This window comes from Mus musculus, chromosome 2 (genome assembly GCF_000001635.26).
Source record: "Mus musculus strain C57BL/6J chromosome 2, GRCm38.p6 C57BL/6J".
NCBI classification, from domain to species: Eukaryota; Metazoa; Chordata; class Mammalia; order Rodentia; family Muridae; genus Mus; species Mus musculus.
Genome location: NC_000068.7, coordinates 93,979,612 through 93,998,876, shown reverse-complemented (window position 1 = coordinate 93,998,876; position 19,265 = coordinate 93,979,612). Strand labels below are relative to the sequence as shown.

Genomic DNA, 19,265 nt, shown 5'->3' with positions numbered 1-19,265 from the left:
GTTCTCACATATTCCCTCAGATGTCTTTTAAGGATAGAATGCCTTCACTGAACAGCAAGATGACGCTGAATTCTAATTTAGACATTCGCTTCTAAAGGATCTCTATTTAGAGAATTGGTTAAAGAGTCTAAATTAATCCTCCATTACCCACTCCATAGCTCCCTTTCTCTATACTTTGCTCCCAAAAATAGCCAAGAAAAAACATATACCCACTTAGAAACATAATGCAAACTTGATGTTGTCACAGTGCTGAGTCCCAAGCAAGTCCAGCAAGTGCTAATGAGATTCTCAGTCCTATTCTGGAAAAGCCATCTTCTTTACACTCTTGTTTTCTTGTTAGGTGTGTAATTCTAGCATCTCTTGTCTATCTCTGAAGGTAAATTACAGCTGGAGGTGGGCAGGAAGCGCAGCTCACCCACGCGGTGGCTGCGATTTCATTTTGACTTTGTTCTCTTGAACAAGGGCCAGCTTAATAACATTTTTGTTTGGTTTGGTTTTATTGACCTGCTCTGTTTTTTTTTTTAATCCTCTGCATAGTAAATGTGATGCTGATAACCACAAAGAGACCCAGCTTTTGTTCTGGCTTCACACTGTAGAAAAGCTTTGCTGCTCTAGTGCTTCTGTGGCAGAAACGGGGCTGGGCTCAGTACTGCACTGTCCTTTCTGAGCACCCATCCTGTCTCTTCCAGGTGGAACACAGCCGTACTTCTTAAAGGACAGCCCGCGGGTCCAGGAAGCCTTTGTAGGGACTGTGTGTGTTTTCACTGCTGGGCCAAGAGTGTGTGTTGGTAGCTGTGTGGCATCTGTTCCGATGCTGCAGAGCTATACGTGGTAAATGGCACCTCAGCATCATCAGTCAATCTGCCAGAGATCTCCGTGCTCCTCACACTGAGCACTTCACTTAGATAGAGTGTGCAAATGCAGAGTTTAGCACCCGTGAGATGGTTCAGTGGGTAAAAGCACTTGTCAGTCCCCAAGCTTAATGGCCTGAATTTAATCCCAAGAACCCAGGTGGTGGAAGAGAACTGACCCCTGAAAATGAGTCCCCTGATCTCTGATTTCTGATGGTTTAAATGTAACAGATAAGAAAAAGTTTGAGCTATGGTCAAATTCTGAATTGAGACTATCTCAAGAATCAGCCCAGGCTGAGCTTTGGATGCACTCACAGGTCCTGCTATCTGTCCGACAGGGCTGGGCACAGATTTTAGCAGGACAAATGCAGACGCGGAAGAGCGTGCTGTGGAGACAGTGTGGAGTTGTAAAACGGGGCCGTTCTCATCCCAATTTTGTATTGAACATACCAAGTACACAGAGTGGTTGTAGCATTTTAAACAAATTACCAAAGGTGTGTTTATTTATCTTGACACAGGACCTTAGTACATAGCCCAGACTGCTCTTGAACTTCTTTCCTGCCTCAGCCTCCCTGCCGTTATAGCATGTGCTACCACTCTCACTCTAACTTTAATATAGTAAATATCAAAAGCTGTAATCTCTAAGAACAGAGGTTCAAACCAGGCATGGTGGTACTCACCAGAGAGGAAGAAACAGGCAGATCTCTGAGTTCAAAGCCAGCCTGGCATACATAGCAAGTTCCAAGCTAACCAGGACTACATAGTAAAACCCTGATTCAAACAACAACAGTAAAATTCATCAAAGGTTATTTGAGGCCATCAATAATTTTAATAGTATAAAGTTTGAAAACCACTGTTCTAAAGAGCAGATGAGGCTCTTTAAGTAAGACACAGAATTGTAGAGAGCCAGTACACACAACCTGTTACTGATGTTCCTGTGCACGTGGCTGCAGAGTGTAAACTACGTCACTAAACTGGGTGTGGACAGCAAGCAGTGCTGTGCAGTATGATTACATTCATAGTTTTTTAGCTCTAAGAGTGGTCCTGTTCTACAGAAAAGAAAAGAACACTTGTTCATTGACATACCATAGACCAGGAGAGCCACAAACTTGCTTCGGCCTCCCAAGTGCTAGGATTTCTGGCACACACCACTAAGTCAGGCTTTGAGTTCTATTTTTATGAAGTTAGCCTCTAAATATTAAATATTTCTCAAGAAATCAATTTTGTTGTTTAGAATAAAATATGAACAGAATAGGAGGCACCCAGTTGAGAGTTCTTTTGTTCTTTACTTGAGCCTGGGTGTGTGGATCCATGAGCTCCGGCAGCCCCACTGCCCCTTTTAGGGCAGCACTAATGTTCCAGAACCACCGTGAACATCCTGGCATTGGCTTCTTTGTGAGGACATGCACTGCAAGAGAAACAGGAGCTGGTAGACAGCTCCAGCCTTCAGACTTGCTTCAGCATAGAGATAGAGGGAGAAGACGAAGCTACTCTTCTGCCTTCTGTTTATTGCATTGCCCTCTCAGAAACCCGCTGACTTCATATTTCTTTCTGGTTTTTTTTGTTTGTTTGTTTTGTTTTTTTAATGGCTGCCCATTGTGTCTTGTATGCCTGTCCCTGTGCTTGCTGTCAGTGGCTTCCTGTGCTGTGGACTCTGAAGAGCCGCATTGAAGAGAACACCAGCCACACCTTCAACTCCTTGCTGTGTAATTTTTACCGGGATGAGAAGGACAGTGTGGACTGGCACAGCGACGATGAACCATCCCTGGGGAGCTGCCCCGTCATTGCTTCCCTCAGTTTTGGTGCCACTCGGACTTTTGAGATGAGGAAGAAGCCCCCACCTGTAAGTATTCTCTGCCATAAACACAGGCTTTCCTTACCTCCTAATCCATGAGGAGTATGGCTCTCCCAAAAGCCGCTGCCTCCATGTTAGCTGGTAGGAGTATATGATATTGGTGAGACGCTTTCAACCAGTTGCTTCCTTCATAGGAAACCTGGCCTTCCAAGTGCCACTCATGCATTTGCTTATCCAGCAAGAATTTCTGCCCTATGCCAGGTCCTGTGGACCCGTTACCACTGACGGAAAGGACAGACAGCCCTCACCTTGTGCAAGGCATTTATTAGAGAAAGCATTTAAGTGGCTGCAACCATGACTCATGCTGTGACTGAAGAGTTACAGAGGGTGACTTGGACTAGTGGGAGCAAGAAGGGAGATTCCAGAAACTTGGAAAGATATCCCTGAAGTGGCTATCATTTCCTGTGCACCTGTGTGGCATGCCACTGTTCTGTGAGGGAGCATCATGCAGATCCTTCTTCCCTTCTTAGTCGCCTTCTGAAAGGTGTGTGAGCCTATGATTTCTTGAGGGAGAGGGAAGCTCAAACCAGACCATCAGGCAATAGTGTGCCTAAGCTGAGGTTGGGAAGTGGCAACTAAACTGACTTGAATTTCACCCTGGCTCTTGTTTAAATTACGTTGGATTTGACTCCCAAGTCTAGCCTTAATGTTTTGAATCAAAAGTGAACCTTAGAACAAAGATGGAAAACTGGAAGAAATTCCAAGAGAGGAAACTCACTAAGTCATCCTGATTTCGGAGTTCCTGGCTATTCAGCCTGCATCATTAAACCAAGCCCCAGCAAGTGTGGAAGGCCAGCAGGCTGTGTTTTGATTATGACCTAATTCAGGCCTCCCACCTGTCTCTTCTGCTTCAGGTACTTGCATAAGAGCCGAGGCAAGTTGCTGTCCTGCAGTGCCGTTGGGTCTCCATTCATGCTACTTTATAGCACATTGACTTATTTGGCACCTATGATATCAAGCTCTATTTCTTGGTGTAATTTCCATGTTTAAACGTTTGCTTTGCTTTTGTTTCCACCTAAACTTTGCTTGTTGATGGTAGAGCATTCTCAGTCACTGTGTAAGAACCTGACCACATTCTCCAGGAGCTTTCTTGTGGACTAGAGAGTTGGAGTTGAGCACTAGATTGCCTGGCCTTTGCTGGGGTCTTTTAGGCATGGTTATACATCTGTGCATGGATAGAAGTACTTGGATCCCATACCGCATGTCTGAAGAGATGTTCTTGCCTGTGTAAGAATCCTATATTACAGATAGAGGAGGAACAACTGTGTACCTGATGTCTGTCAGACACTCTTCTTAAGCCGACAGATTGAACGTCAGCTCTTTTCCATGTCGGTCCTGGGGTTGTAGAGTAAGCAAGTAAATAGGTTAGGTGTGCCTGTGAGTAAGCCAAGATTCCACTCTTCCCTCTCTGGGTTCTTCGTAATTATTTGTTTTGCTGCCAAATGTTTAAGTCTTCAGTGACCATTATATATATATATGCAGCGCCACCACCCCCTTGTGGAAAAAAGTAGGGGCCTATTTATAGATGGGAACTTAAGAATTCCCAAAGTATGCTATCTGGGTAGTTTCCATGTACATCTAGTTCCCAAGTGATAAACATGAGCAGTGTGTTAGTGTCCAGAAATACCCCTTCCTGTCTCCCCTCCCAGCACAGAAGCCCTTCATTCCCTCTTAGAAAGACCTGTCTCAGGGACTGGGCCTACAGCTCAGCGGTACAGTGCATATGCAAGGCCCTGGGTTCTTAGAGCGTAACAGCCAAACCAAGCCAAAGCCCGATGCATGGTGAACAAGGAGGGTTTATGGTAATCACCTGTTATGTTGTAGGCTGGTGTGTGGTCAGCAAACAGCACACACAGCATTGTTTCTGGGTGTGAGTACGTGGAGCATGAAGTCTATTTTTCAGAAACCTGGGAAAGTATAGGTCATGGAGTAGTGAAAGAGGTCAGGTCCCCTCAGTATCCCTGGACTACAACTGTGCCAGCTGTGTTAATGGAACATAATTCATCTCATAAGTGAGAAAATTTATCTGAGGTCTTGAAATAAAGTTGGCTGCGGAAATGAGGTCGGGAAGAAACATAAACAGTCAGTGCTCCAGGTTACTCTGGTAAAGTCTGCCTCACTTTAACTGATTGAATTGGGCACAGTTCTCGTGCATATTCTCTATTTTGACTTTTGTTGAAGATGGAGAAACTGAATGTTATTGTGTTTGAGATTATAATCACACATTGGTGATTACGGCTTAGAAGTTCCACTCTTGAGTAAACACAGTTCGTGTTTAAACTTTTGAGGACTCACTCAGTTTTCATTAACAGATTCCAAAATTCTGGAGCCCTGTAAATGTAACCAAATGCAGAAGCCTTCTTTGAGTTGACAGCCATGGAAATATTTCTCAGGGTATACATCTTATTGCAAATGGTCCTTTCCTAAAGGATTCAAGGGAACTTGCTAGGCAAATCTTTGTCTCCTTTTACATTTAGGTACTAGTTCAGAGAGTAAGCCTTGTGACTCCTAACACAAAGTGAAATTGTACATTAAACAGAAAAGTCACTCCTCTGTGGGCCTTAGAGGACTGACTCTCTGAATGTCACTGCTGGTTGTAGTTTTCCTGACTGCCAACAAGGCAGGTAAGTGAGTTAGTGACTGTAGGAGAGAGTCCCACAAACTCTAGGAAGGAGTCTCCCACACTCTAGGAGGGAGTCCCCCACACTCTAGAATGGAGTCCCCCACACTCCTTTCAGCTTTGTTCTGTTGGTTGAGAGGCTATCACCTGGTTTCTTATCTGAAGCAGATGAAGGGCAAGAGATTTCCTGTATTTAACGTAGGTGTGGAGTTTGAGGCAAGCCTTTGGGACTACTTTCAAAGACATTGCGTTTTTTTCAGATAGGATCTCATGTCACAAAGGTTGACCTTGAACTTATGATTCTCCCGCCTCTTTTCCCCCAGTGCTGGAAATGCATTCACTACCATGCTTGGCAAGAGAAATAGTCTTGCTTTTTATTTTTTTAAAAAACAAATTCAGATTCTTCCACCCCTGTAGCAGCTGCTTGCTTTGCAGTCTGCCACCTCTGTCAGTCTGGCTGCTGATCTTCTGAAAGCTGCCCCACATTCTACACAGGTTTTCACACAGTCTCCCCCATGCTGAGATGATAGGAGAGCTTTGGTCCTATCCACCCTCTGATTGGTGGAGCTATCTGGACTAACCGTGGAATGTCGAGGTGCCCTTCTTTCCTACCCTGCTCTCAGAGCCTGTGGAGTCTCATTTATTTTGATTGTAGAGGAAACTACTCTTTCCTCTAGAGACAGTAAGGTACTAGGGGCACGGGGGACTTCTTTGGTCTTGTTTTGTACCTGATCCTTTCTTTTGTGTGGGTCAAATCAGAGACTGGCCAGTGCCAGTCTGTCCTGTCCTAAAACAAGGGAAAGCTTACCAAATACTTGTCAACAGATCTTTGTATCCTGTCAGAGTGGGTTCATGAAAGCTTTTCTGCACTGCTTATCCCAAGCCCAGTTGTACTTTCCAAGCTATATCGTGTCCCTGTTTGCAAAGAGTAGCTTGGTTCGTTCTCCCATCTAACTCTAATTCTATACAGAAGAACAAACTAGAAAAGGAACTACAAAAGCCGCTTGGCAGGCTGCTATTTCTCTGTCGGTTACCATGGAAACAGTGATGGCTGGGGGGTTATTAGATAATAGCAGGAAGTTTGTGATGCACTGGAGGGTTAGATGCCAAAAGCCTTGTTTTTGTAGCAAATTACCTTGGATGAGCTCTTTTCCTGATCAGCTGCCTCGTGCCTGTGGGAGGGGCTTCTCTCCACTCCCAGATAATTGAGTTGAGGCAAAAGGGGCTTCTGTCTGAGCCATTCCTCTCCTCAGCACCTTATGAAGGGAGTGGTAGTAAAAGCAAGACTAATGGTTGAGTCTCTGAGAACACACTGTTAAATAATTTGTTATACACTTCTGGGAATACTAGAGTATTAAAAAGTCAGCCTGATCATAAATACTGACCCCCTCTCCCACACTCAGGAGTTTTGAAAGAAGGAAAATATTGAGATCTAAAGTGTTATGGTACTGAATGGAAACAGGCCAGACTAGAGCTGTAGCATTCAAAATTAGGGATGAATCTTCCACCTCAGACAGTGGCCCCCTGTGCTACAGTTTTCACATCCTCCTCCTTTTAATTGTTTTGAGACAGAGTCTTGCTTGTCTTACCCACCCTGGCCTCAGGCTAACAGCCTCCAGAGGGCTGGCATTACAGTTGACCACCAGCTAGGCTTCCTCCTTTTCCTTATACCATCTGATTGCAGCGCCTGGCCTGAGAGCTTTCCGGAAACACTTGATAATCGTGTTCTCAAACACCCTCCAGTGAAAGTGGGAAGATCAGCCTTACTTCCTGTGTCTGCCCTGGGCTGGAAAACAGCACTTACCTGTACGCTTTATGCTTACTCTCTTCTCATAAAGGGAAATGACCGTTGGTTAGGGACTTGAAGGGAACATGGACATGCTTTCCCAGGAACATAGTTGGAGTAATCAGTGAGTTTGAGCTGTTGTAAATGGTCTGTTGGTTGCTTAATCCAGAGCCAAGAAAGGAAGTGAATGGTGATAAGAATGTAGTGGAATCTCGGGAACAGAGGCAGTCACTGGGTCAGAGACAGTGTGGGGTTTGAACTCCTTGGAGGGTGAGGGTGTGAATGAGGAGGGTGAATGTCCACAGGAGTGGGGAGTAAATAAAGATACGCAGTAAGACTTGGAGCTTCAGGAGAGTGGGAAATCTCATTTGCTTCCTTGCTACCCTGTTCCAGCCAGAATCAGTGCCCTGTAATGTTCAGGAAGTAATTACTTCCCAAGTGTGTGTTTGCTTGTTTATAGAGAATCCCATTGTGTAGCCCAGGCTGGCCTGGAATTTTGGATCGTCCTGCCTCAGTTTCTGTATATTTGATTAGATGTACACCATGCCCAGTGAGGTTCCTGGGATTTAGGGTTTTCTTTTTATTCACGTTATATGAGAGTGCATGCATCTGTGTGTACATGCATATGATATGTGTATGTGTCAGAGCATGCATGTTGCCACTTCACACATGGAGATCAGAGGGCGACTTATAGGATTTGTTGGTTCTTTCCTTCCCACCATGTGGGTCCTGGGGATCACACTCAGATCAGCAGGCTGGATGGCAGGAGCCTTTACTTGCTGAGCCATCTTTCCAACCTTAGATTTAGTTGGTTTCATTTTATTTAATGTTAGGGAACTTTTGTGTATGTGTGTGGGAATGAGAGGTTGACTCTGGATGACCTCTTTGATCGATTGTTCTCTACCTAATCTTTTGAGACAGTGTTTCCCACTGAACATAGATCCCACTGGGAATACAGGAGGATGCCCTGGGGTTGCTAATCACTCAGTCTAGCCAAATCAGTGAGATCTATGTTCAGTGGGAAACACTGTCTCAAAAGATTAGGTACAGTCACATGGTGCCATGCCCGGCTTTTTATGTGGATGATGGATCTCATGCTTATATTGGGCACAAGTACATTATTGACCGAGCCACTCCTCCTCTCTACTTCTGGATTTAAAACCACATTTTCCAAAATAATGTCTTATATTTCTGTGTATGCCACTGCTAAGTATGGGGATTGCTGGCAAACTTGACCTTCAAGCCTTATGAGAGCAGTAGAGTTTTTCCTACCCTTTGCAATACTCTAAGACCTGTTCCTGGGGGTTCTGTCACCTCTCTTGGAGGATGGCTAGATAGCTCAGGCAGAAAAGGATTATGTATTTTTGAAGAGTTAGGAGGTCCCATCCTAGGGCTCAGTGAGCCAGCATGAGGAGCATAGTAGGCAAAGAGATGTGAAGATGGGCAAAGCTACATCCTGCAGATACTTGGGAATTTCAAAGAGGAGAAATTCAGAACATGAAGGAGCCACTGAATGTGTGGAGCAGAAGAGCTTGGCCTGGGTAATTCTATAAAAGATCAGTGTTGTTCCTCTGTGGAGCCTACGCTAGAAAGAAGCAAGGGCAGAGCCAGGCACCAATTTGGGGGCTAAGGGAAAAGAATACAGAGGAGGGCAAACTGGACCACCAGAGCTAAAGGGAGCGTGAGTTTATAAGGAGGCCTGAGAACAGGGAAGGGAAAGGATACTCTACTCCTACTAGATGGAGAGGTGACCATCTTCCACATGAGAGGGCTCCAGGGGATGTTCAAGCTTGTGGGGACAGCTAGGTTTCAGTTAGCATGAAGAGGAAGAGGGTCCCTTCAGGTTGAGGAATACCAAAGGATGTGATGGAAGGTGCAGGAAGAGGCGGGGTGTATGTGATCAGGTTCTGTGCACACCTGCTGCATGTGCTTTCCTCATCTTACAGGTCTGTACTGACTGGTTTTGTGAGTCAGGTTAATACAAAATAGAGTCATCAGAGAAAGGAGTCTCAGTTGAAGAAATGCCCCCATGAGATCCAGCTATGAGGCATTTTCTCAATTAGTGATCAGTTAGTCCAGGCCATTGTGGGTGGCACCATCCCTGGGCAGGCTCAGCAAGCCATGAGGAGCAAGCCAGCAAGCAGCACCCTCCATGGCCTCTGCATCGGCTCCTGCCTCCAGGTTCCAGCCCTGTTCAAGTTCCTGTCCTGGTTTTCTCCAGTGATGAACTATGATCTGGAAGTGAAAGCCGATGAATAAACCCTTTCCTCCTCAACTTGCTTTTTGGTCATGGTGTTTTGTCACAGCTGACTAAGACAAGGATGAAGGGGGTGCTGGTGCTGCACTCTTAGGGGAGCTCTTTCATGATAGCATTTCCATTAGAGTACATTTCTAGGAAGTGTGTGTTACTAAACATGGCATCCTCATCACTGAATTCGGATTTGAAGGCCATATCCAGGGCAGCTGGAATGGCTTTGACTGTGAGTGTAAAGCTGGCCTTCTGTTGCCTCAGTTCATAACTACCCACCCCATCCAGCCCCCAGGACTGTACCAGCAATCAGTCTGAACAAACGCCATCAGCAAGTACTTCCCTCTGGATTTCATTAACTTCTAGCATGTTTAATTGAGGAGCAAGGACAGGGATCTGGCTGCTGGTGTGGGCTACAGTGCTCTGCTTTGGTGCCTGAAGAGAACTGTGCTGCAGCCAAGGACTACCCTGACCTCCAGACCCTCTGTGTGAGTGAGTGAGGCACTGGGGTTCCCCTAGGATCAGTGAGTGTGCCTGGAGTGCGTGATTGCAGGCACTCCCCCCCCCCCCCCTTTCTGCTTACTTTTCTCATTTACTCACCAGAACCTTTCAAACCCAATGAATACCAAAAGCCAGGGGCAGGGCGGGGAGATGGTAAAAATCCAGAGTGGCATGTAGCAGATGAATCTCACACTGTTGGTTTTGAACCACTAAGCGCTGTGGTCCAAAGCTCTGCTATTTATTCCAGGTCTCATTTGGGAGCAGCTGCTTCTGTTTTTTTGTATTTTTAAATAATGTGTTTCAGATCAGTGCCCAGGGTGCTGTCACTTTATTGAGGGCTGAGTCAGCAGAATAACCACAGAGATGATTTTGTGGGATCCCAGCTCTCTACCAAGTACTTCCCTTTTCACCACCATGAACAAGAGCCCCACTGCATTCAGTGCTGTAGGAACCACCTCAAGCTGGAGAATGCCTGCAGGTTGCCTGGCCTTGGAGCAGTGTTGGTCCCAGACAGGTGCTCACAGGCAATACAAACTCCACTGAGGGAAACCGGCTTCAAAGAGATGATATTGTTGACAAAAGGACATTATTGGCATAGCCATGCATTGAGAGATAGGGCAAAAAAGAACATGTGGCCTTAGCATGTAGCTACATAGGTAGCTGCAATTACTTTTAAAACATCATTACAGTTGTTAAAAAGAAAACAAGAGGAGGAAGAGGAGGAGAAGCAGCAGCTTTTAGTATACTTATCAAGCAATTTTACCAGTTTTCTGATCCTTGGGCTAGAGAGCTAGGGAACAAACAAACAACAAACCAACAACCTCCCTTGTATCTGTGGTCAAGTTGAGAAAACTCTGCTTGCTCCTGTCAGTGTTCCAGAATGGATGCTATGCTATGCAACAGGAGTGCATGGATGCTGTGCTATATAACAGAAGGAGTGCTTGGAGGCTACGCTATACAACAGGAGGAGTGTAAGGATGCTAGGCTACACAACAGGAGGAGTGTGGGCTTTACTCTGTTCACAGTGGGAATGAATGGAGGCTGGGACATGACCCTTTCCATATCTAAGGATAACTGTGGCCCTGTGTGGATAGCAATGGGTAGGCAAGACAAGAGACTACCTGACGAGCAGTAGCCCAGCAGGAAGCTGCTACCTTGAACTGGATGTTGTGAGAAGAAGAGAAGTAAGTGGATTGAAGGTATTTGAGGGAAATGAAGCTGTAGAACTTGCCGGTGTTTCAGACATGGGGCAAGAATCAAGAAATAACTCCCACATTTTTGTCTTGAGTGGTTGGTTGGTGGTAGTGCTGTTAATTCAGATGGCAGAGGAAAGGGATTTATTGATTTGATTTTGTCCTTTTGTAAAGAGCTCTGTCCTTTCTCTCAAGTTCTATTTTTATGTGTTGAGTGTTTGCATGTGTATGCACATACTATTTGTATACCAGGTGTGCACATAGGCCAGAAGTGGTCATGGGATCCCCTGAAACTTGAGTTACAGACAGTTGCGAGCTACCATGTGGATGTGGGGAACCCAGCCCAGGTTCTCTGCAAGAGTGTCGTATACTCTTAACCCCTGAGCCGTCTCTCTAGCCCCAGGAATTCTTTTTCTGCATGTAAAGTAGGCCACTGACCATAAAAGCCTTGGCCTCCCCCAATTGTAATATGGGGTAATATGTCGATAGAGTAATAACAGACACCGTCAGCTGGCTGCATAGGATGGCTTAGGAATTACTTGCTGAATTTAAAGTAACAATGTATTAATGAATACTGGGTAAAGCTATGGGATCGGCACATTCCTACCCAGGACAAGAAAACAGAAGGAAAGGAGCAGACCCCCAGGCGTGGGTCTGTTTCTGTCATGTGGTTTAGTAGTCAGGAGAGTCCATTGCTGGTGCTAGAACAGTGGGCCGATGGAACCCATAACCAGGTCATCAGGTGTGTACATTATCTCTGTCGGGCCTGCACTGGGTTCTCACTAGCCTTTGTATGGCTGCTCTATTCTCCTGAATTATCTCTTTCCCTGCTTACCACTTCCTGCTTAACTCAAGTCCTGTCTGGGCTTCCAGGGCTGCTGTAGCCAGTGAGTCTCCCCTGATGCCTCCAGCACAGAAGCTAGCAATTGCCATGTACTCAGTGCTTCCTGTGAGCTTGGGAAATGAGAAGCAGGGAGCAGGTGCTCACTTTGTTTCCCTTGCCCTTTCTGCTCAGTTATGTTTTGTTTTTATAGCTATCTTAGTAACAAGATAGGGGTTTTCTTAATAGCTTTTCTGAGGCTCAGAGAGACGCAGAGGACCAAACACTCTGCTGTTAACTGAGAGAACACAGGGAAGCATATTTTGTTTGGACAGCCTTTTCTGCTGTGGGAGAGACAAAGACTGTGATATCTGAAGACACAGTAGCATGTGGAGCACTGGAGGGGTCAGGAATGAGCAGCAATGACAGCAGTTACAGGCCAGCTGGGGTGACTGCGGTAGAGCAGGACAGTTCTGCTGGGAAGACCTTGAGCTGGGTGTAGCCTCAGTTGCCCACAATTAAAACTTGAAATTTCCTATAAAAACCCCACTTAGCTCCTTCCCCAGAAAAGCTAAAGGATGAGACAGCACTGGGGACCTTGACAGGAACTGCTCCTGAACATCATTCACCCCTGTATTGGCCACCTCTTCTGTTCCTGCCTGATGGCTGGTCCCTTGAGCAAGGCGAATGTGCCGTGGCATGAGGAGGCAGTGTGGTGGGATTGAGCAGCTCACCTCACAGTGCAATCAGTATGGGGAAGTGGTTGTGGGTTTGAGCACTCCCAGGCCTGTGCTCACCAGATGCTCCCTGGATAGCATCTCCCTAGCCATGGCTACGTGTGATGTATGTAGAATCCGACATGCCACCTTCACCATGGTTCCAGCACAGTAAGCCGGTCCAGAAGCCTAGCAGGAAGCCTTCCATTAAGCACTTAGTTGTTATGAGAGAAACATTTGGGTCTAGGGCAGTGTTCTCAAACCATGGGGGTCAAACAACCCTTACACAGGAGCCTCATATTAAGTATTCTGTGTATCAGATACTTACATTACAATTCATAACATTAGTAAAATTACTGGTGTATGTTTATGTAATACATGTATTACATGAAGTAGCAAGGAAAATAATGTTTTGGTTGGAGGTTAGCACAACATGAGGAACTATATTAAAGGGTTACGTTACAAAGGTTGAGAACCACTGGTCTAGGGGATGGCTCAGTGGTAGAATGCTTGCCTGCCATGAAACCTAGTCGCCCTTCCCCCACCCCCAGAGGTATGGAAAACAGACAACTCCCCCAAACAAAACAAAAATGCTGTGTAGACTAAAGAGTTAAATCTGAAAAATGTCAACTCTTTTTTTTTTAACTAAAGGAAATGGAGTTGTATATTTAACTTTCCTCGGGATGGGAAAATCCTTTCTAAGCATAAAACCCATGAAAGGTCAAAGAAAGGTCAGTGGAGTCAAGCCCAGATATTTTTTATTCAACATCAAATGACAGTTAAAGAGCAGATAAAAAACAAAAGCTGTACCTCTAAGACTTATGCTGAAGGGAATGGCTTGCCAGCTTAATGTCTGAGGTCACCAGTGAGTTAGCCAAGTGTTAATTCCCACAGCATAGTGGACAGAGACACAGAGACAGAGACCGCAGAGGAGGAAAGATTGGTACTGTCATCCTTCCCTCATGGAGTTACAGACTGCTGGAGGCTTTGTGAGGACCGTCACGGTCAGACCCTTGCCCCGCATTCCAGCTTTAATACTCGATCCAAGATGTTTGTGTTTAGTGATGCTTCACCTCAAGTCTACTTGCAGTAACCTCATTCCTTTAGAAACAACAGCAACAACCAATCAGGAATCCCAGTATATCAACATCTCAGTCTCAGTGTGATCTTTACTGCTAGCCCCCAGCACTGGTACAGTGTCTGAAACACAGGTACTCAAACGTACCTGAGATCCTAAAGAAAAAAAAATGTGCTCGTGCAAAGAAATAGCGCGTGACAATATTTTTGAACTATTATGTATTTAAAAACACCCAAGGGCTGAGCTTGTATAGACGGAATACTGCCTGGGAACTCTGGGAGCAGAGTATTCTGGGCACTTTCTTCAGTTACTTAGCATCTGTCTACTGATGTCACAGTGTGTCTCTAAGCAGCAGCCGCATACAGCCATTCCCCACTGCCCTGACTGTGAGAGCAGGAAAGCTAATGCCTAAAAGTTAAACCTGTACCATCCATGAGTTCTGATGCATCCTAGAGAGAAGATAGGAAGGTTTTGAAGTAACGATGGGTAACCATTTTAGGACAGGAGGGGTGAGCTCCTGAGAAATGCAGTAGAATGTGCATTACCTTTTCCCGAGAAGGAAATTGCCTAGTTTCTTGTCTGTGATGACCGTAATGACAGCAGTAAACATCCAGTATTTTCTCCTAAGTACTGTCTTCCTGAGGAAACTGAATAGCTTAGCATTTTGGTGGGGTGGGAGCGGGAGTGTGCAAAGTCTCAGCATTCTCTAGGAACGAGTATGTGAGCATCTGGATAGGCTGCTGGACTTGAGAGTGAGGGTAGTCTTCAGCCCTGATAGAAAAACCATGCCTTTTGTGATGTTCTTTCTGTTTATAAGGTTTCAGCATCTGCAGTCACCACTCACTCCCCCATAGGTTGACAACATCTGCAGTCACCACTCACTCCCCCATAGGTTGACAACATCTGCAGTCACCACTCACTCCCCCATAGGTTGACAACATCTGCAGTCACCACTCACTCCCCCATAGGTTGACAACATCTGCAGTCACCACTCACTCCCCCATAGGTTGACTGCTGCCTTAGAAGCTTCTTTTAGCTAGGATCAGGGATACACATTTTTATCTTAAGCACTGTATTGCACACATATGCATACTGGAGTACGTGCGTGTATGCATGTGTTCATGCGTGCATTAATGCATGCATGTGTTTTTTGCTTGCCTGAGTACAGCAGGGTCACAGACATGAACTTTGGTAATATGGCCATTGGTAGCCATGACTGAGCCTTCTCAGACAGTGTGGCCCCTGCTCCCTACATCACCTAGCCTTTGCAGATAGCAGGAGCTCCCCTGGCCTTTTATCTGCCTCCTAGGTGGAAAGTTAGAGTGTCACTGCCTCCAGTTGCTGCTTTGTCTTAAGGCAGATAGGTCCATCAGTGAGCTCTACCATTGGGAGGCTCCCTTGCCTTCTTTAACTGTCCATCTCCTGCAATTAGGAATGTTTTCTAAGTCACTGGTGTTAGGAGAAATCAATTTACAAGCCAGGGAGAAACGTATTACCTCTCATACCATGTGCTGGGTAAGCAAATTCTTTATCTATCCCACTGCTTAGGGACAACCTGAATTGCTCACCCTTTTGGTGTGGTTAGCGGCTATGCTGGATATTAAATGTGCAAAATACATCTGACATTTTCTTTCCCTTGAAAAATCGAGATCTTTATGCTTCATTTCCACCAGTGCTGATACTTGCCTCTTGCATGTGGAACTCCTTTGTGCCTCTCAGCTCCATTGTGGTTTCATGGTTCCAGATGGAGTCACAGTGCTCTCCTGTCCCACCTCTACCTCCCCATGGGGGCTGTGGGTGTTCTAGATCTCAGAATTGCCCTTGTGTGCTCATGAAGTCTCCCTCTCATTGTCATTTCACCTTCATCCTCGAGTCGGTACAGTTTACTGATCCACGCCATGTTGTCCTCCCTGAAAGCGGAGAGATCCTTCTGCCTACAGCCAAGTTTTAGCTTGAGCTGACCAGCCTTCAGTCTGTTAAGCCTTTATAGCCCTCTGATGTCATGGAGGATGGGCCCCCTCTTTTGATGTTTTTCCTTAGCAAGGCGTTCATCTCTTCTAGCATACTTTTTCCAAGCACTAACTTTTGCCTTCTGAAGTAGAGGTGAGTGTGGAGGTGGGTGTGGGCCTCCGTGGGCAGGGTCACTTCCCAGTGTGCTCTGGTTGGCTGACCAGTCAGAGGTCAGTGTTTGAGTGCTTACTGATTCCTGGAAGAGAAAAGGTGACAGACACAAACAAAACAAACCAGCCAGTCAGAAGTTGTTTCAAACATTGCTTATGTCTTCTGTCTGTAAAAATTCTGGCTGTCCTTGACAAAGTCACTGCCAAGGGCTGGGCCCTGGAACCTAGACTGTTTATACAAATTTAGTATTGTTTTGATTTTAGATTTTCCTGGGGGAAATCGTTGTAAACAGTTAAGTTCTCAGAAAGACCTTTGCAGCAATAAACATAAGCAGATTTGCACTACAGTAAATCCTGCAGTAACCCAAGTGTAACTTTGCATGGGAACGGAGGCAGATGAGTGGATAAACCCATTGTCTCTGCCCACAGTGGAAGTGAAGAAAACAGAAAGCTCAGGTCTGTCCCAGTCTCACCCAGGGAGCTCCTAGTGGCTGAGCCAGGAAGCCACAAGGCTGTTCACTGCACCCAGCAGCTCTGAGGAGGAGCAACCCATCTCTTGACCCATCTTTTTGCAGGTGTGCTGTGGGGACAGTATCAGGCTCTGAGCTGAGCTGTCCAGGTCTAGTATCTGTCCAGGTCTCAGTATCCAGGATTTGTGATCTGTTCTCTAAAGCATAAACAACCAGGCTTCATAGACAATGATGGTCTAGTCAAGCCAGAGCGCCTTTCTTCGAGAAATTCCTGCTGTTGCTAGAATTCCTGTTTGGAAAGAGATAGGAATGCATCTCTCAAACACTTAGATTAGCCAAGAGAAGAGCTGGGGTTAGTTCTAAAGCAGTGGCTTCCTACCAGTGAGTTGTAACCCTTCGGGGGTCAAACAACCCTTTCACAGGAGTTGCCTACAACCACTGGAGAACACAGAAGTTTACATTATGATTCATAACATTAGACAGATTACAGTTATGAAGTATAATTTTATGGTTGGGGGTCACCACAACATGAGGAACTGTATTAAAGAGTTGTAGCATTAGGATGCTTGAGAACTACTGGTCTAAAGTAATTACCAATTAGTGACTTAGTGTATCATAGCAGGTGAAACAAGCCTTGGACCAAGGCTGTTTTCTTCCTATGACGTTGGCTCATAGCACTGTATAACAGAGGTAGGTGCGTCTTACCCCTCCCAGGGGACAGTAACCGCTGACAGTTCCTCCTGTTGCCAGTCCCCACGGACTGCACACACATCATTTGAGACACAGATTAGCCCTGGTTAGTAGATACTGTCTTCCTTGCCATGTTACAAACAAGTGTATTAAAAAATAGAAAGGTAAAATAGCTGGCTGAAGGCCACCGAGCTGGCAAGGGACAGAGCATTATGCAAGTTCCCACAGTCTGCCTCAGGAATGACTGCCTCCAGGTTCTCCTGCTTCATGACCATATAAATAAAAACTTCAGTGGGATGGCCGCTGTTTTCTAGGAAGAAAATGGAGACTATACATATGTGGAGAGAGTGAAGATACCATTGGATCACGGGACCTTGCTAATCATGGAAGGAGCCACACAAGCCGACTGGCAGGTGAGGGCTTGCAGGTAGCACCGATTTGCTCTCTGGAAGCAGCTTCTATCCTGGCTGAGGAGTCATTGCAAATCACACAGAAGCAAGTGCTTATACTGAGCAGGTAGCGGTAAAATGATGTCATGTCTAAGGAGGTGATCAAAACAGGCCTCTCAGCCGAGATTGAAGGTTTTGTGCTGATAGAGGAATCCACGACTGTGCCGACCACTGAGAAAGTGACTGCAAATAGCCCCAGTGGCTACCATGTTGGGCATCACAGCACAACTATTCTAGATCAGTGTGGGTGAGGTCTCGTTAAGTACAAACATTTAAAGTAAAGCAACAGTTAGAAAAGTAGGTATGCCTTGCTGCCGGGGCGCTGGCCCAGCCTGCTGGGATCGGCTGGGTACTCGGTTCAGAGGAGGAGACCCTTTCTCACAGGACTGTAGACCACCTAGTGAGAGAGATAGAATAAGACATAAATAAGTTGTAAATCATGTTGAACTAATGAAAAATGCACATATATTTATGCTGGACAACTATTTATATTTCCATTTAGCACCGAGTGCCCAAGGAATACCACTCCAGACAACCGAGAGTAAACTTAACCTTTCGGACCGTTTATCCAGACCCAAGAGGAGCCCCTCGGTGACACTTCTACAGAGTTACCACTGAGGGGAGGGCTATGCACCTAACAGCCCCTCCCCATCTCCCGCAAGCACTTCCGTGATGTGGCTGTTCAGAAAGCGTGGTGTTTGCTTCTCAGGTTCTACTCCTCCTGAATGAGAGCTGCCAGCACGTCACCTTGTCAACATGTCTACTACAGGAACACTTACTTTGAGACAAATCTCTAAATCAAGGTTATCATTAAGCAAATTAAAAATTGCTCTGGCTGTACTCACAGATGATTTGATCCAAAAGCTTTTTGCCTCCTGCTCTGCCCCCTTTAATTTGAAGAAATACAAATGGCCTTGTGCCTCTGGGGAAGATCTGAACATGTTTGTTCCTTATGACGTTAGCAAAATGGAGATATAAATACGTGTCAGTGACTCTGGAGCCGTCCACAGGCAGGCAGCTGCTGAAACCCAAACAGAGGTGGCTTCTCTGGGCTTTGTTGAAGTCTTCCTTGACTCCTTAACATCTTGGCTTGTATGTTATTGTAATGGAAAGCTGCGTGTTCAGGACACTGTTTATTTAGCTGAATTTCCCAGCTGTCAGTTTTCCTGGGGCACACTTAGGTTACAGACTTCTGAATACAGAGACAGCAGCAGCTCCCATCCACACCCCAGACAGTTCACCTGGGACCCCTCGTAAGAAAGACAGTGCTGTATCCTGGAAGCGAGTAATAACTGAGAATGTCAGGAGAACCAGGCTGAAATTTTGGTTGAAGAACAGCAAATGCCCTGTTAGTAACTGCTGTTCCAATAGATTAGTTTCCCCTGGAGAATTTCTTGAGTCATTTAAACCCAGGCCAGATAGAATCAGAGCAGCCCTGCAGGGAATAGCTTGGATGACCTCATGGCTCTTCTACCTTAGATTTCAGAAGCCTGTGACTAAGGCTCTTCTGACTCAGTGTTCTCTTTCACTGGGTGCCTGAGTTCAGGGGTTAGCCTGTGATGTCACCAAGGTTTCCAAAACAGAATCGGGTAGTTGCCCCTTTTTGCATCATAAAAACACATGACTCGTTGACCTTGACTCAGGAGCAATGTACTAGATTAATTCAAACCCAGAGGAAGAGTTCATGTCAGTGGATGAAAGTGGGACATGGGTTAGAGTTTCTCCCTTGTCCTTGAGGGAAATTTACTGTCTTGGTTTTTAATCCTATTTCCATTCCACTCTGTAAGATGGATGGTCCCCATGACATGGAACGGTGCCAGAGGCTGGACAAGCTTACTCAAGGCTCAGATGGAATGAGTACGGAACGA

At 45.8% G+C, this 19,265-nt stretch overlaps 1 protein-coding gene and 1 long non-coding RNA gene across 6 annotated transcripts in view; one reads left to right on the top strand and one right to left on the bottom strand.

Moving 5' to 3' along the window:
- The window catches only part of Alkbh3 (alkB homolog 3, alpha-ketoglutarate-dependent dioxygenase), a 30,201-nt gene extending 11,948 nt beyond the window's left edge, over positions 1 to 18,253 (top strand). For 2 of the 5 annotated variants that reach the window (XM_006500126.4, XM_030252043.1), the window contains 2 exons: positions 17,263 to 17,361; positions 17,900 to 18,245. In XM_006500126.4, coding sequence (XP_006500189.1) covers positions 17,263 to 17,361; positions 17,900 to 18,015 — 215 coding nt within the window. In that variant the 3' untranslated portion in view covers positions 18,016 to 18,245. Of the gene's footprint in view, positions 1 to 2,484; positions 2,695 to 3,560; positions 14,179 to 17,262; positions 17,362 to 17,899 lie in introns of those variants that run through there. The other 3 variants (XM_006500123.4, NM_026944.1, XM_006500125.3) reach the window with 3 other exon arrangements.
- Positions 15,302 to 18,843, bottom strand: Alkbh3os1 (alkB homolog 3, opposite strand 1). The gene is made up of 4 exons (NR_045827.1): positions 18,243 to 18,843; positions 17,705 to 17,794; positions 16,262 to 16,547; positions 15,302 to 15,874 (listed from the first exon to the last, which is right to left on the bottom strand). It is a non-coding gene; the product is annotated as an alkB homolog 3, opposite strand 1 (long non-coding RNA).
- Positions 18,844 to 19,265: the final 422 nt, after the last annotated feature.